This window comes from Tachyglossus aculeatus, chromosome 6 (assembly GCF_015852505.1).
Source record: "Tachyglossus aculeatus isolate mTacAcu1 chromosome 6, mTacAcu1.pri, whole genome shotgun sequence".
Taxonomy (NCBI): Eukaryota; Metazoa; Chordata; class Mammalia; order Monotremata; family Tachyglossidae; genus Tachyglossus; species Tachyglossus aculeatus.
Window position 1 is genome coordinate 37,533,136 of NC_052071.1, and position 17,003 is coordinate 37,550,138.

Below are 17,003 nucleotides of genomic sequence, written 5' to 3' on the forward strand. Positions count from 1 at the left end.
GGGTCAAGTCACTTCACTTCTCTGTGCTCTTTCCACTAAGCAACGCTGCATAGTCACTTAACGTACCCCAGTTGGATTACTGCATCCAGTAATTGCTATTGACGCCTGTCTCCCTCTTAGGACAGTGCCCTGCACATAGCAAGCGCTAACAAATACCATCATCGTTATTATTCTCTGTGCCTCAGTTACCTCATCTGTCAAATGGGGATGAAGACTGTGAGCCCCCCTGTGGGACAACCTGATCACCTTGTAACCTCCCCAGCGCTTAGAACAGTGCTTGGCACATAGTAAGCGCTTAATATATGATATTATTATTATTATTATTATTACTATTGTTATTATTATTATTATTATGATGATGATGATGATTACCACACAGGCCAGGCCCACTGCCTCGTCAGGGGGCGGGCAGAGGGCGGGCACAGCGGCGCATGCGCGGAAGACGGAAGGGGGCATGCAGCGCATGCGCGGAAGGCGGCAGGGGCCCAGGGAAGCGGTTGCGGCGCACGCGCACTGGGCGGCGCCGGCCCGGAAAAAGGTCCGGCGGGGCGCCTTCGCGCATGCGCGCGAGGTGGGGTCACCCGTTGTTCCCGCGCAAACAGGACCGGCGGGCGGAGGGACATCTGGATTCGCATCTCGGTGAAGAGCCGCCTTGGCCGCTTTGCTCCCACTCCTCGTCGTGTCCGTTCTCGCGCGAAAAGGAGGGCCCAGCTGGGGAGCTAGTGCGGTAGGATTGGACGTGGGACGTTGTACATCCCTCCCCACAGCACCTGTGTATATGTTTGTACAGATTTATTATTCCATTTATTTTACTTGTACTTATTTACTATTCTATTGATTTTATTTTGCCAAGTTGTCCTTCCCAAGCGCTTAGCCCAGTGCTCTGCACACAGTAAGCGCTCATTAAATACGAATGAATGAATGAATGAATTTTGTTACTATAATGATGGTATTTGTTAAGCGCTTACTGTGTGCAAAGCACTGTTCTAAGCACTGGGGGGATACAAGGTGATAATAATAATAATAATAATGGCATTTAGTAAGCGCTTACTATGTGCAAAGCACTGTTCTAAGCGCTGGGGAGGCTACAAGGTGATCAGGTGGTCCCACGTGGGGCTCACAGTCTTCATCCCCATTTTACAGATGAGGTAACTGAGACCCAGAGAAGTTAAGTGACTTGCCCAAAGTCACACAGCTGACAATCGGTGGAGTCAGGATTCGAACCCGTGACCTCTGACTCCAAAGGTTGTTCCACGTGGGGCTCACAGGCCTCATCCCCATTCATTCAGTCAGTCGTATTTATTGAGCGCTTACTGTGTGCAGAGCACTGGACTAAGCGCTTGGGAAGTACAAGTTGGCAACATAGAGACAGTGCCTACCCAACAGTGGGCTCACAGTCTAGAAGGGGGAGACAGAGAACAAAACCAAACATACTAACAAAATAAAATAAATAGAATAAATATGTACAAATAAAATAAATCAATAGAGTAATAAATCCGTACAAACATATATACAGGTGCTGTGGGGAGGGGAAGGAGGTAAGGGGGAGGGGGAGAGGGGGCTCAGTCTGGGAAGGCCTATTTTCCAGATGAGGTAACTGAGGCCCAGAGAAGTCAAGTGACTTGCCCAAAGTCACACAGCTGACAAGTGGCAGAACCGGCATTTGAACCCATGACCTCTGACTCCAAAGCCCGGGCTTTTTCCACTGAGCCACGCTGCTTCTCTAATACGTGTTGTTTTGTTGTCTGTCTCCCCCTTCTAGACTGTGAGCCTGTTGTGGGGTAGGCACCGTCTCTATATGTGTGGCAGCATGGCTCAGCGGAAAGAGCCCGGACTTGGGAGTCAGAGGTCATGGGTTCTAATCCCGACTCCGCCGCTCGTCTGCTATATGACTTTGGGCAAGTCACTTAGCTTCTCTGTGCCTCAGTTACCTCATCTGTAGAATGGGGATTAAGACTGTAAGCCCCATGTGGGACAAGCTGATCACCTGGTATCCTCCCCAGCGCTTAGAACAGTGCCTTGCACATAGTAAGCACTTAACAAATGCCGTCAGCATTATTATTATTATGTTGCCGATTTGTACTTCCCAAGCACTTAGTCCAGTGCTCTCCATCCCCTGGCCCCCTCCTACCTCCCCTCCCTTCTGTCCTTCTCCAGCCCAGCCCGCACCCTCCGCTCCTCCGCCGCTAATCTCCTCACCGGGCCTCGTTCGTTCTCGCCTTTCCTGCCATCGACCCCCGGGCCTGGAATGCCCCCAATCCCTCTGCCCATCTGCCAAGCTAGCTCTCTTCCTCCCTTCAAGGCCCTACTGAGAGCTCACCTCCTCCAGGAGGCCTTCCCACACTGAGCCCCTTGCTTCCTCTCCCCCTCGTCCCCCTCTCCCTCCCCCCCATCTTACCTCCTTTCCTTCCCCACAGCACCTGTATATATGTTTGTGCATATTTATTACTCTATTTATCTTGTACCTATCTATTCTATTTATTTTATTTTGTTAGTATGTTTGGTATTGTTCTCTGTCTCCCCCTTTTAGACTGTGAGCCCACTGTTGGGTAGAGACTGTCTCTATATGTTGCCAACTTGTACTCCCAAGCGCTTAGTACAGTGCTCTGCACACAGTAAAAGCGCTCAATAAATGCGATTGAATGAATGAATGAACTGATTGAAGAGTTGGTAGACATATTCTCTGTGCCTCAGTTACCTCATCTGTAAAATGGGGATTAAGATTGTGAGCCCCACATGGGACAACCTGATCACCTTGCATCCTCCCCAGCTCTTAGAACAGTGCTTTGCACATAGTAAGCGCTTAACAAATACCAAAATTATTATTATTATTCCCTGCCCAGAAAGCTTATAGTGTAGAGGGAGAAAATGTTGCTGCTTCTGATACCCATCCTATCGGAATTCTTTTGCCATAGTGAATCCTGAAGTCAGTCGGAAAGATGTCTCAGAAAAGGAGAAGTAAGAAGCGACCCGGAACACCGAGTGAACTCCACCGGACCCAGGTGGGTTGTACATAATTTGCTGTGGCTTCAGGAGTGGAATGTGCTGCTTTCAGGAGACTTCCCGGAGGTCAAGGATTTTACTGTGTAAACAGAAAAACTCAGAGCACACAGTGGGGCAGTGTGGTAGAGAGACCAATAAAGGAGAAATAAGGGTGGAAAGGTTGTCGGGGTTTTAAATCAGGCTTGGTCTCCTTGCAGAAAGAAACAACAAAATGGTAAAATGAGCCCCGGTGCAGAATTAATGTGGTTTTCCGTGATTCAGTTCAGTGAATCACTGCTCTAAGTATAATACAAGTGGTGATACCCCGGCAAGATTGGGGGGCCCAGCCTAAATAATAATAATGTTGGTGTTTGTTAAGCGCTTACTATGTGCCAAGCACTGTCAAAGCGCTGGGATAGATACAAGGTTATTAGGTTGTCCCATTTGGGGCTCACAGTCGTCATCCCCATTTTACAGATGAGGGTACTGAGGCCCAGAGAATAATAATAATAATGTTGGTATTTGTTAAGCGCTTACTATGTGCCAAGCACTGTTCCAAGCGCTGGGGGAGATACAAGGTCATCAGGTTGTCCCACGTGGGGCTCACAGTCTTAATCCCCATTTTACAGATGGGGTAACTGAGGCCCAGAGAAGTGAAGTGACTTGCCCAGAGTCACCCAGCTGACAAGGGGCAGAGCTGGGATTAGAACCCATGGCCTCTGGCTCCCAAGCCCGGGCTCTTTCCACTAAGCCAGGCTGCGTCTCACAAAGAGACCCAGGCCCTTCAATCAATCAATCAATCGCATTTATTGAGCGCTTACTGTGTGCTAAGCGCTTGGGAAGTACAAGTTGGCAACGTATAGAGACGGTCCCTACCCAACAGTGGGCGAGCCTGGTTGGCAAGGAAAAATTCAGTGGTCCAATCTGCCTGAACCCTCAGTACTTTTTATTTTTAAATTTGAGTGTATGTTAGAGTTGACATTTTAAAGGAGATTCATTCCTTTTAATTGCCTGCTTTTTGTTCACGTTGCTCGGGCTGGGCCTCTTCTCTTGTGTGGTTCCTATTTAGGCTGAGCTGTTTGGGAGATGTTAATTGTAGATTTAAAATGTAGATCTTTAAGTTTTTCTTAGAAGCATTGCTATGAACTATTATTAGATTGTGAGCACCTTATAGGACGGGGATTGTAAATGAACTGTTTGTATGTATCCCAGGTGATCAACTGTATGTATCCTGATCACCTTGAACCTCCCCAGCGCTTAGAAGTGCTTTGCACATAGTAAGCGCTTAATAAATGCCATTATTATTATTATTATTATTATTTTCGCAAGCACAGAGTTCAGTGCACTGCACTTAATGGGTGCCAGTGACTGCCGTTACTACAATTTAAATCTATAATTAGTTCCCTTCCTGCTCCATCCCCCTCTTCGGGTTTACACCACAAAAAGAGAGTCCCTGTCCAATCTCATCCGGACTTGACAAGACTTCAGTTCTGGTCCGGCCTTGGAAACGCGGGTTCCACAAGCGGATCAGGACCCACGCAGAACTCCAGCCACAGGCACCAAATTCCCATGTGCAAGCCCCTTACTATGAAGGTGCTGTACTAAAATACTAAATTGAATACTAAATTGAATTGAATACTAAATTGAATACAAAAATTGTTCTGTCTTAAACTACTGGCAGGTTCCAAGGGAGGGTAGCAAATAAGTCTTCCATTTCAAACGTGGGAAAGCAGGCGGCGTTCGAAACAGTGGCTTTTTTTTTTAGAAACTAGGACGAATCAAGTTGATCTCAAGCTCACGCGGAGGAGACGTGACACGGGTAAACCATCAGTGGAAGCCAGGTGGGACAGCATCAGAGTTGTACCTCTGGCTCGTCCTGAGTTCTCCAGCTCCTCCCGTTTTGCAGTTTTTCCCAACTCCAGATGAATTGTAAATTGTGTCTGCCAATAAATCACCTTTTGCATCTGGGCTTCTTCTTTTCCCCCTTACTCAGGGAGAAGACGTGGATGTGGAAGAAGACCACTGTCCGACTCAAACCCAGACAGCAAGCCAGATGCGGCCAAACCTGGAGAAACCATCTACGGCCCAGGTGGATCAGAAGGTGTGAATTATGCAACCCGCTCCTCCTCTTCTGTCACCTCTGTGTGCCTGGCGGGCCCCAACTCCGACCCGGCCCTCCAAACGTCATTCATTCCATCGTATTTATTATTATTATTATTATTATAGAAGCAGCGTGGCTCAGTGGAAAGAGCCCTGGCTTTGGAGTCAGAGGTCATGGGTTCAAATCCCAGCTCCGCCACTTGTCAGCTGTGTGACTTTGGGCAAGTCACTTAACTTCTCTGTGTCTCAGTTACCTCATCTGTAAAATGGGGGTGAAGACTGTGAGCCCCACGTGGGACAACCTGATCACCTTGTACCCCCCCCCCCCCCCCCGGTGCTTAGAACAGTGCTTGGCACATAGTAAGCGCTTAATAAATGCCATTATTATTATTATTATTACTAATATAATATTACTACTAATAATAATGGTATTTGTGTGCTTGACTGTCCGTTCTTTCAGCTGGCGGTGCAGCTTCTAAGTGTCTGACCACATGTATTTCTCCTAGGTGAATGAACTGGTGCAATACCTGCTTGTTAAGGATCAGAAGAAATTGCCCATCAAACGGGCAGGTATGATGAAAGATCACTTTTCCCGGTTTTCCTCTTTTGTCCAATCTGCTCTCCCCCTTTCCCAAACCTTTCTCCTTAACAGGGAATTTCGTAAACGGGGCCCAGTGGAGAGAGCTTCGGCCTGGGAGTCAGAAGGACCTGGGTTCTAATTCCGGCTCCGCCACTTGTCTGCTGGGTGGCCTTGGGCAAGTCACTTTGCTTCTCTGTGCCTCAGTTACCTCCTGTAAAATGGGGATTAAGACAGTGAGCCTCACGTGGGACACGGACTGTGTCCAACCTGATTAACTTGTATCTACCCCAGTGCTTTGAACAGTGCTTGACACATACTAAGTGCTTAACAAATACCAGTATTATATATGCATATATATAATACATATGTATGTATATATGTTTGTATTTTTTTTATTTATTTTACTTGTACATATCTATTCTATTTTGTTAGTATGTTTGGTTTTGTTCTCTGTCTCCCCCTTTTAGACTGTGAGCCCACTGTTGGGTAGGGACTGTCTCTATATGTTGCCAACTTGTACTTCCCAAGCACTTAGTACAGTGCTCTGCACACAGTAAGCGCTCAATAAATTTGATTGATTAGATCAGAGATCAAGGTCATCGTTGCCACAGTGCCACGGGCTTGTTCATGTTTCCTATTTAATGACTTGGGTGATCTTTATATGGTAGTGGACATTTTCTCGGAAGTGGAGATGGTCTGTTTTTTAATTACGCAGTCAGGCATCTCCCTTTTTTCCAAGTTCTAATTGTCCCTTTTTGGCTACTCTGGCAGTAATAATAATAATAATAATGATGGCATTTATTAAGCGCTTACTATGTGCAAAGCACTGTTCTAAGCGCTGGGGAGGCTACAAGGTGATCAGGTTGTCCCACAGAGGGCTCACAGTCTCAATCCTCATTTTACAGATGAGGTAACTGAGGCACAGAGAAGTTAAGTGACTTGCCCAAAGCCACACAGCTGACAATTGGCAGAGCGGAATTCACACCCATGACCTCTGACTCATCATCATCATCATCATCAATCGTATTTATTGAGCGCTTACTATGTGCAGAGCACTGTACTAAGCGCTTGGGAAGTACAAATTGGCATCATATAGAGACAGTCCCTACCCAAAAGTGGGCTCACAGTCTAAAACGGGGAGACGGAGAACAAAACCAAACATACTAACAAAATAAAATAAATAAAATAAGTAGAATAGATCATCATCATCAATCGTATTTATTGAGCGCTTACTATGTGCAGAGCACTGTACTAAGCACTTGGGAAGTACAAATTGGCATCATATAGAGACAGTCCCTACCCAAAAGTGGGCTCACAGTCTAAAAGGGGGAGACGGAGAACAAAACCAAACATACTAACAAAATAAAATAAATAGAATAGATAGACAGTCCCTACCCAACAGTGGGCTCACAGTCTAAAAGGACTCCAAAGCCCGTTCTCTTTCCACTGAGCCACGCTGCAGATAGATGAGTGACAGTGGGCAGTCAAGTTAACATCCTTATGGGGGTTAGTAATAATAATAGTAATACTAATAATGGTATTTGTTAAGCGCTTACTATGTGCAAAGCACTGTTCTAAGCGCTGGGGGGATACAAGGTGATCAGGTTGTCCCTCATAGGGCTCACAGTCTTAATGTGACTTACCTCCTTCCCTTCTCCACAGCACCTGTATATATGTATATATGTTTGTACACATTTATTACTCTATTTATTTATTTATTTATTTTACTTGTACATATCTATTCTATTTATTTTATTTTGTTAGTATGTTTGGTTTTTTTTGTTTTTTTTTTTCTCTGTCTCCCCCTTTTATACTGTGAGCCCAATGTTGGGTAGGGACTGTCTCTATATGTTCCCAATTTGTACTTCCCAAGCGCTTAGTACAGTGCTCTGCACATAGTAAGCGCTCAATAAATATGATTGATTGATTAATCCCCATTTTACAGATGAGGTAAGCAGAGGGGACTCTAGTAAACCACTTCTCCTAACGGGCTTTTAGTTACTGGGGCCGCAGAGTTGCATATATAAGCGCACTGGCTGGGTTCTGGATGAATTTTTTTTTTCACGGTATTTGTTTAGCTCTGTGTGTCAAACACTGTTCTAAGTGCTGGCATAGGTACAAGGTAATCAGGTTGGTCACAGTTCCTTTTTGGCTACTCTGGCAGTAATAATAATAATAATGATGATGGCATTTACTAAGTCCTTACTTTGTGCAAAGCACTGTTCTAAGCGCTGGGGAAGTTACAAGGTGATCAGGTTGTCCCACAGTCCCACAGAGGGCTCCCCAGTCTTCATTCCCATTTTACAGAGGAGGAAACTGAGGCACAGAGAAGTTCAGTGATTTGCCCAAGGTCACACAGCAGGACGTGGCCGAGCCGGGACTAGAACCCAGGACCTTCCGACTCCTAGGCCTGTGTTCTATCCATTAGGCCATGCTGCTTCTCATGAACTTGTCCAGAAGAGCCACCAGTATGGAAGAGTCACCATCATCATCAATCGTATTTCTTGAGCGCTTACTATGTGCAGAGCACTGTACTAAGCGCTTGGGAAGGACAAATTGGCAACTTATAGAGACAGTCCCTACCCAACAGTGGGCTCACAGTCTAAAAGGGGAAGACAGAGAACAAAACCAAACATACTAACAAATAAAATGAATAGAACAGATATGTACAAGTAAAATAAATAAATAGAGTAATAAATATGTACAAACATATATACAGGTGCTGTGGGGAAGGGAAGGAGGTAAGAAGGGGGGGATGGAGAGGGGGGAGAGGAAGGAAGGGGCTCAGTCTGGGAAGGCCTCCTGGAGGAGGTGAGCTGGCAGCCCTGTGTTCCCTAATGCCCATTCTCTAACTGGAGGCACCAAAGACCAGTCGCCAGCACCTTCCTTGAGAATATTTCATCTCAGTCCTGTAAAAGCAATGTAGACCTTCCCCCCCCTGCAGATGCCTAGCTACCCTTCTTCTCTCGGAGGTGGCGGAAAAGGAAAAGAATGGTCCTCTTGTTTAATTTTCAAAATTCAGCTAACAGCTTGAATACCTCCTCAGAGCAGTAGCCCTTGTTTTCTGCTTCTAAGTAGTAGTGCTTGCTTCCCTTGGTAGATGTGGGGGTCATGGTCCGTCGCTTGCAGTCTTCTTAACTGACGGTCCCATTGCTTCCCTGTAGATATACTGAGAAATGTTATCAAAGACTACAAGGGGTTGTCTTCAGAGATCGTGAAAAGAGCTGGTCAAGTTTTGGAACAAGTAGGTATATAACTATATATCTTTATCAATCAGTGATATTTTTTTGGGTGCTGTGTACACTGTACCAAGTGCTGGGAGAGTACAATATCACAGAATTGGTGGGCACGTTCCCTGCCCACAGTGAGCTTACAGGCTTGTGACGACCCTACTTACAGTCTACCTGTATATTTGAGATGTCGGGTGGTATTTTGCATCCGTGATGTATGTTCAGTGTCAGTATGAATCGAGCGCAGAGCAGTCTACTAGGTGCTTGGGGAACTTAACCAAACCATGATCTGTGCCTTCAAGCATTTTACAGTCTAATAGGGGAGATCGTAATAAATTGAAGCCTCTACAGTGGTTGAAGGTGAGAAAATGGATATGAAAACATAGGTGCCATGACTGAGAAGGTTTGAGGGACTCATCAGGGAAATTAAAGTAATTACAGAAAGCCATTTTGAATCGAAGACGTGTCCGTTTCTCCAGTTTCCCACTCCCTGTTTCTGAGACACTGTCTTTATAAGATGTTTAGCTTTGTATCTTTCTTTCCTGTCTGAAATTGGTAAGCTTTTTGAATTCTGATTGTGTATGTTCTCTCACCCAACAGGTCTTTGGTCTCCATTTGAAGGAAATCGATCCAAAGAACCACGTCTACATAATTGTCAATACGCTGGAGCGAGTGGAGGGGGATAATATGAGAGTGTAAGGGAGATGGTCTGACTGCTTTGAGTATAGGATTGAATTAGAGAAAAGAGCATTTCTCTTTCTAAAGGAGATGCTGTTTGACTCTGAACTCCTCTCACCTCTTGCATTTTTGTTCAAGACCCAAACTTGAGCCGGGAGAGTTTGCTTAAGGAAAGTTTGCAATGCAAATGAAAGCTAAACAGTTTAGCATCAGTTTAGATTTGGCCAAATAGCTTTGTTCAAGCATCGTCCCATAATGTTTTCATAACAGCGTAGGGGCTCAAAGGCTGCTCAGTAACTTCGTTTGGGTGCAGAATCTTCTTTCCAGCATACCCTGCCCCTTGTTACAACGGGATTTTAAGGGGCTGGAATTCCAAGCTAAGCTTTCTGCCTTGGGCTTGAACTTTTTGGCTTTAGAGCAAATCCAGACCCAAGATAGCTTTGTATAGGACGCAGACTGCAATCCCACATCCACCCTGAGGCCTGGGCAGTAGGGTTTTCAATTAAGGGAGGAATTAAAAGTTTTCAGGAATGTTTAAAAGGTAGCAGTCTCTCCCTGATCACCTTAAATGGCCTTTCTGTGGTGTTTGGGATAAGCCAAATCTTGGACTGGGAGCCCTTTTAGACTTCGAGGTTTCTTTTACTTAAACTCAGGAGCAGCACCTTCAAGTATATGCACACACACAAACACGCACACACGTGTGGCCCTCTGAAATTCCAGTTTGAAAGCACCAGGGGAAAGCATTCAAAATGGAGTCACTTGCAGACATTTTATAAAATGAATGTCTTTTTCACACCGTTGGTGGTGATAATGGCAATAATAATGGTGGCATTTACCAAGCCCTTACTATGTGCTTAAGCGCTGGAGTAGATAACAAGGATCAGCTACAGTTCCCAGGCAGGGAATGTTTATCCCTGCTCAGAGAAGAAAGGAAAGAACTGATTCAAGGGAACTCATTCATTAGGCTCTGTTATATCTGTGACTTATCCCCCTGCAATGGTTATTGGTAAGAATGTTTTTTTCTGAATGTATTACAGGGATGATAATACTGCCAAGATGGGGCTTCTGATGGTGATCCTCAGCCTCATCTTCATGAAAGGCAGTGCCACCAATGAATGTGAGTAGTCCCCGGGCATATGCCACCCAAGTGGCTTGCCACTCAATTTGTCATGAAAATCTCTCTATTCATTCTTTTTCTCCTTTATTTTTGCTGTCCAGCTGTCATCTGGGAGACTTTGAGGAAGCTACGAGTCGACACTAGGTATGCTGTGGCTTTATTCATTTTTAAATTTTGTTCTTCTGCCAGCGTCTCCTTAAATGCTCTTTGTGTTTCTGCATTGGGAACATTGAGGATGAAAAATATCGCTTCTAGTCCCTCCAAGGCAATCTGCAAGAGCGACAGGAATCTTCCTGTGGTTTCGAGCCGTCCTTTTATGGATCGGCTTCCTTTTCGACGTGAGGAATAATGGTACCGTATTTAAGGGCTTGAGAAATAGGGAGCTAGAAGAAGTGGCTTCTGGGGAGAAAAGATTCAGAGGAATATTGGCTGCTGCTGTATTGCGGGGAATAGTTGGTAATGGTGACTTGGGAAGTCTGTGAACAAAACTAGTTTTTACTCTTGCCTCCTGTTGGCTCCTCTTGTTCCAGGAATTGGTGAAACTGCCCTTCAGTTGTAATATCATTTTATTCTATTGTTTCAGGGAGAGACACGAGATCTTTGGGGATGTGAAGAAGTTAGTTACGGAAGAGTTTGTCAGGCAGAAGTAAGTTGGTACCTGCTGAATAAGCTTAGTCTTGACATCACATCTCCTATTTTGCTGTTTAAGTAATAATGGCATTTATTAAGCGCTTACTATGTGCCAAGCACTAAGTGCGGCAGTATCTTCTGAAGTTGCTTCGAGTAGCATTCTCTGATGACTGTGTGACCTCCGTACCGTTTAGTTATTTTTTGCTCTGTGGGTTTAAGTCCCTCCTCCCCACCATTTCCCAAATCGTGGTGTGATCAGAGCACCCTTCAGGGAGACCATTGCTGGGCTGTTTACAGCACACCACAGAGGAAATGCGTTGTCCCAGTCATACAGACGGTTGGGAAAATTGGCCTGTCTGTTACTAGTGACACCGAACAACTTCTCGCCTTTCTCTTTTCCCGGATTTGCGTGAACCCGGCACTGTCGCCCCGGGGCACCGACTAGATCCCCGAGCTTTGGTGGAAAGCGCCCGTGGGAACTTAGGTGCCCAAATCTTCAGAACCTACTGCCTTAGTGATGTATAATATTGGCTGGTTGGCTAATGAACGAAGTCTCTCGTCAGGAACACCGGAGGAGAGTCTCAGTCTTGAGAGTCTGGGACCCAGGACCTGCGCAGAAGAACTGATGAGCATGCCAGTGCTTTGCAAAGGGCCACTCCTCTCCTTGTCCCTGCCAGTCACGTTCCCGTGCGGGCCTGGAGTGCAGTGAGCGAATCAGTGCAGCACAAAGATCGATGGCTCAGATTCCCACTGGCCCCTGAGGACGGGTGGATGAGTTATTGTGGGGTTTTTTCCCAGATTTTCAGACTTCAAACCTCCTAGAATATTGTTTTGACATATAGCAAGCAATGTGTCAAATGCAGTGGTGAGTGCTCGGATTAGGATTCCTGACTCTGAACCCATCTTTGGGCTTCTTAGCCCATGCGGCTTTGGGAACTTTTGCCCTGATGGCCACTATCATCAATCATCAATCGTGTTTGTGGCCAAGAGGCCTGACTCCCAGGTAATACAGAGAGAGAGAGTTGAAAAGAGCGCGAAAGGCTATAACAAGCAAACAGTAGCCTGCCGTCGCCCGGCTGCGTATTTCCTTTTGGTTCAATCTCCTGTTAGTTGAATTGGGCTCGGACACACTAGCTTGCTTCCACTCAGAGCCTAGAAGTGGCCAAGGAAGTTTGGACAAGGGCTGGACTAGGGCTTGCTCTCTCCGTCTTAGGTACTTGGAGTACAATCGGATCCCTCACACCGACCCTGTTGAATTTGAATTCCAGTGGGGAGCCAGAGCTACTAAAGAAACTACCAAAATGCAAGTCCTGAATTTTGTTGCCAAGGTAATTAAAAAATAGCATTCCCCATTAAACAGCTGCTCTCTTTTCAGAAGGTTGTGTAATAATAATAATGATGGCATTTATTAAGCGCTTACTATGTGCAAAGCACTGTTCTAAGTGTTGGGGAGGTTACAAGGTGATCAGGTTGTCCCCCGGGGGGCTCACAGACTTTATCCCCATTTGACAGATGAGGGAACTGAGGCACAGAGAAATGAAGTGACTTGCCCAAAGTCCCACAGATGACAATTGGTGGAGCTGGGACTTGAACCCCTGACCTCTGACTCCAAAGCCCGAGCTCTTTCCACTGAGCCATGCTGCTTCTCTATAAGCAGAAGAATAGGGCATAATTAATCAGTAATATTTATTGAGCGCCTGCAGTGTGCAGAGCACTGCACTAAGCACTTGGGTGAGTGCACAGGTGGTTAACATATGACCTCAGCCCTCAAGTTGTTTACTAGCAGTTGTACATATAATAATAGTAATAATAATGATGATGGCATTTGTTAAGCGCTTACTCTGTGCGAAGCACTGTTGTAAGCGCTGGGGTGGATGCAAGGTGATCAGGTTGTCCCACATGGGGCTCACAGTCTTAATGCCCATTTTCCAGATGAGGTAACTGAGGCACAGGGAAGGTAAGTGACTTGCTCCAAGTCACACAGCTGACAAGCGGCAGAGCCGGGATTAGAACCCATGACCTCTGACTCCCAAGCCTGGGCTCTTTCCAGTGAGCCACGCTGATATAAATCTCTTTATATATGGTTCCCCCCATAAGAATGTAAGCTTTTTGTGGTCAGGGAAGCACATCAGTTCTTTGTATTGCACCCATTGGGAGCTCAATAATACCAGTACTACTACTAGCAAAACATTAAAGTGAATGAAACTAGTGTGTGGCCCACCGTTCTGCAATCAGAAGAACCTACTAGAAACGCAACGTGTTGCTAACGGAAGTGTTTTTTTGGTTTCAGATCCAGAAGAAGGACCCCAAATCGTGGGCGTCGCAATATAGCGAAGCCGCAAAGGGGGCTTCGGCAAGCAGAGCGCCGGTTAGGCATTAGCCACGCTGCCGTCTGGGCCAGTTTGGGAAAAAGGGGTGGGTGTCCATTGCTTCGTCCACTGGTGATGCCCTGTGAACAGGAGCCCCTGGAGGGATGCCCACCTGCAGGGAAGGTCCAACCCATGGACTCATCGTGATGAGGTGAGCTGTAGAACTGAGGCTGATGCAGTTCCAGAAACATCGAGGCCTCTCTGATTCGGAGCGAGCAAGAGGAATGGGGCAGTTGCCCCCAACTTCCTCTAAAGGAACCGGCTCAGTTTCCGACCTCCGGTGGTTTGCCCAGGGCTCTTTGGGGCATCTCGGGCCAACTAAAGTGCAACGCCGCAAGATCAAGGAAGATGAACCGTCTTTTCGGTGACTCTGATAAGTCACAGAATGGTCGATTGTGCGTACGGAATGGAGGTGGGGCCATTTTAAAATTGAATTTTTGTCCACAGAACTGCTTTTGCCGTTTAAATCTTTTCTAGTTGAACAGTCCGTCACCAGCTTTACCGGGTTCAACTCCTCGGGTAGTTTGGTTTTATTCATTCGTTCATTCAATCGTATTGAGCGCCTACTGTGTGCAGAGCACTGTATTAAGCGCTTGGGAAGTACAAGTTGGCAACATATAGAGACCGTCCCTACCCAACAGTGGGCTCACAGTCTAGAAGACTTTATGTCAAAAGGCTCTTGAGAAGTGGGTATGGTGCTCAGTGGGGCAGGGGAAAGCCAGTTAGATATTGGTGTTATATCCAAGTTATATGGATGATGCGAAGGCTCAATCGGTCAGTCGCTCAGTGGTGTTTATTGAGCACTTACTGTGTGCAGAGCACTGTTCTAAGCGTTTAATAAAGTACAACGCAACGAAGTTGGTTGACGTGATCCCTGCCCACAGAGTTTGTAGCCTACAGGGGAAGACAGACATTAAAATAAATGAAGGGACGGGCGGCGATTCCCCAGGAAGCCAGACGTGTCCTTTCATCCTCATCTCCTTGGAAGCAGTGTGGCTCAGTGGAAAGAGCCCGGGCTTGGGAGTCAGAGGTCATGGGTTCAAATCCCAGCTCCACCCATTGTCAGCTGTGTTACCTTGGGCAAGTCACTTCACTTCTCTGATTGGAGAGGCAGCGTGGCTCAGTGGAAAGAGCCCGGGCTTGGGAGTCAGAGGTTATGGGTTCTAATCTCCCCCTGTGTCTCCCCCTTCTAGACTGTGAGCCCACTGTTGGGTAGGGACCATCTCTATATGTTGCCAACTTGTACCTTTCAAGCGCTTAGTACAGTGCTCTGCACACAGTAAGCGCTCAATAAATACGATTGAATGAATGAATGAATGAATTAGGGATGGGGGAAATAGAGTTTAAGAATAAGTACCAAAGTACCGTGGGGCTGGGATGAGTATCCAACTGCTTAAGTTCATTCCAGCAGTAGTCTTTTTCACAAAAAATTAATAAAGATTTCCAACCTTTATGCCTCCGCCTGGTGTGGCTGTAGCTCCGCTTTGCTTGTGGATTTCCTTTCAAAGGGTGAAGATGAAAAGAAAGTTCCAGCTAGCAGGCAAAAACTCAGAACGTTCCCTGTGAAGAACCTACATCTCTTACAAGCCTACTAGAAGGGAAGATAACTAATGTATGGATGGATGTATGGGTGATTTATAAATAAGGGGCACCTGTCAATATTTTAAGGCCATGGCTGAAAATAGGTAGGGAGGATCGCAACTTATTTAGTGTTAGGGACTGCCATCCCTCTCCTGCTAAGCTGTGGTGAACTGGCCTGTGAGGTGGAAACTTCTTAAGTAACTCAGCCTAGATCCATCCCTTAGGCTACTAAGGCAAGTGAGAAATGTGCCTAGACCTATGCATGAGCTGTAATAATATTAATAATAATAATAATGATAGCATTTGTTAATCACTGACTATGTGCAAAGCACTGTTCTAAGCACTGGGGGGAGGATACAAGGTGATCAGGTTGTCCCATGTGGGGCTCACAGTCTTAATCCCCATTTTACAGATGAGGGAACTGAGGCTCAGAGAAGTGAAGTGACTTGCCCAAAGTCACACAGCTGACAAGTGGCGGAGCCGGTATTAGAACCCATGACCTCTGGCTCCCAAGCGCTGCTGGTGTAAATCCAGACACCAGGCCATCTCATCCATCTGATAGTCATCCTCATCTGCTGTAATAATAATAATTACGGTATTTGTTAAGCACTTACTATGTGCCAAGCAGTGTTCTAAGCACCTGGGTAGATACAGGGCAATCAGGTTGTCCCACATGGGGCTCACTTTTAATCCCCACTTTCCAGATGAGGTAACTGAGGCACAGAGAAGTTGGGTGGTTTGCCCAAAGTCACACAGCAGACAAGTGGCAGAGCTGGCATTAGAACCTACATCCTTTGACTCCCAAGCCCATGATCTTGGTACTAAGTCATGCTGCTGCTTTAACCCTGCTCTCCTCCACCTGGCAACAGTAGTTGCCTGTGACAACTGTTTGACTTGAAACTCCCTCCTCAAACTCATCCCCGCCCCACCACCTCTTGTCCCTAATGACCTTGCCACATCATAAAATTGAAACTACTAAGCATGGTTTCTTTCCTAAGATTTCCCTGCTCTTCTCCAGTCCCTTCCTCCTGCCCTGCCTTTGAGTCTCCCAGCCTTCCCAGTACTATGTCAAGAAGGGATCTCCAGGCTCCTCAATTTCTATTCCCTCCACCTGGACCTCCAATCCCATTCCCTCATCAAAACAATTGCTTCCTTCTTTCCTCCTTGACCAGTCTTCAACTGCTCACTTTCCAATGGCTCCTCCCCCACTGCTTTTAAACATTCCCATATATTCGCTGTCCTAAAAAAAATCCTCCCCTGAAGATTTGAGCACCCACTTTGACCCCATCTCCCTGCTACCATTTCTAAACTCCTTGCGGGAGTTGTTTACACTCACTGCCTCGACTTCCCTCCTTTAATGCTAATCTACTCTTATCTCGTCTATTGTGTCATCAGCCCCTCATCCTCATCCTCCCTCTGGCCTGGAAATTCATCCCCCTTCAAGTCTGACAGTCTATCATTCGCCCCATTTCAAAACCCTCCTAAAATCCCATCTCCAAGAGGCTTTCTCCGAATAAGGCCTCATTTCTCCTATTCACTCTGTGTGTCATCTGTGCACTTGGCTGTCTCCCCTTTAAGCATTTTGATACCCCAGCCCCATGGCATTTATGCATATATATCCTTACACTCTACTACTTCCCCTCTCTGTAATTTATTTTAGTGTTTCTTCACTTGTAGACTGTAAGCTGTCTTTGGGCAGACGTTACTTCTATCAACCCATACTGGACTTGCCAAAG

The 17,003-nt window shown here is 46.1% G+C and overlaps 1 protein-coding gene across 3 annotated transcripts; it reads left to right on the plus strand.

The window, feature by feature from the left end:
* Positions 1-614: 614 nt before the first annotated feature.
* On the plus strand, positions 615-14,135 carry LOC119930095 (non-structural maintenance of chromosomes element 3 homolog). 3 transcript variants are annotated; one of them, XM_038748555.1, is made up of 11 exons: positions 615-780; positions 2,916-3,002; positions 4,976-5,083; positions 5,589-5,652; positions 8,827-8,906; positions 9,493-9,587; positions 10,608-10,687; positions 10,789-10,831; positions 11,271-11,333; positions 12,531-12,645; positions 13,608-14,135. In XM_038748555.1, exons 2-11 carry the CDS (start codon positions 2,940-2,942, stop codon positions 13,695-13,697), a joined length of 801 nt encoding a protein of 266 aa, XP_038604483.1. In that variant the 5' UTR covers positions 615-780; positions 2,916-2,939; the 3' UTR covers positions 13,698-14,135. The 3 variants fall into 3 exon arrangements, with proteins under 3 accessions (XP_038604483.1, XP_038604485.1, XP_038604484.1); XM_038748557.1 differs by having other exon boundaries at positions 615-772; XM_038748556.1 differs by having other exon boundaries at positions 615-727.
* The last annotated feature ends 2,868 nt before the right edge of the window (positions 14,136-17,003 follow it).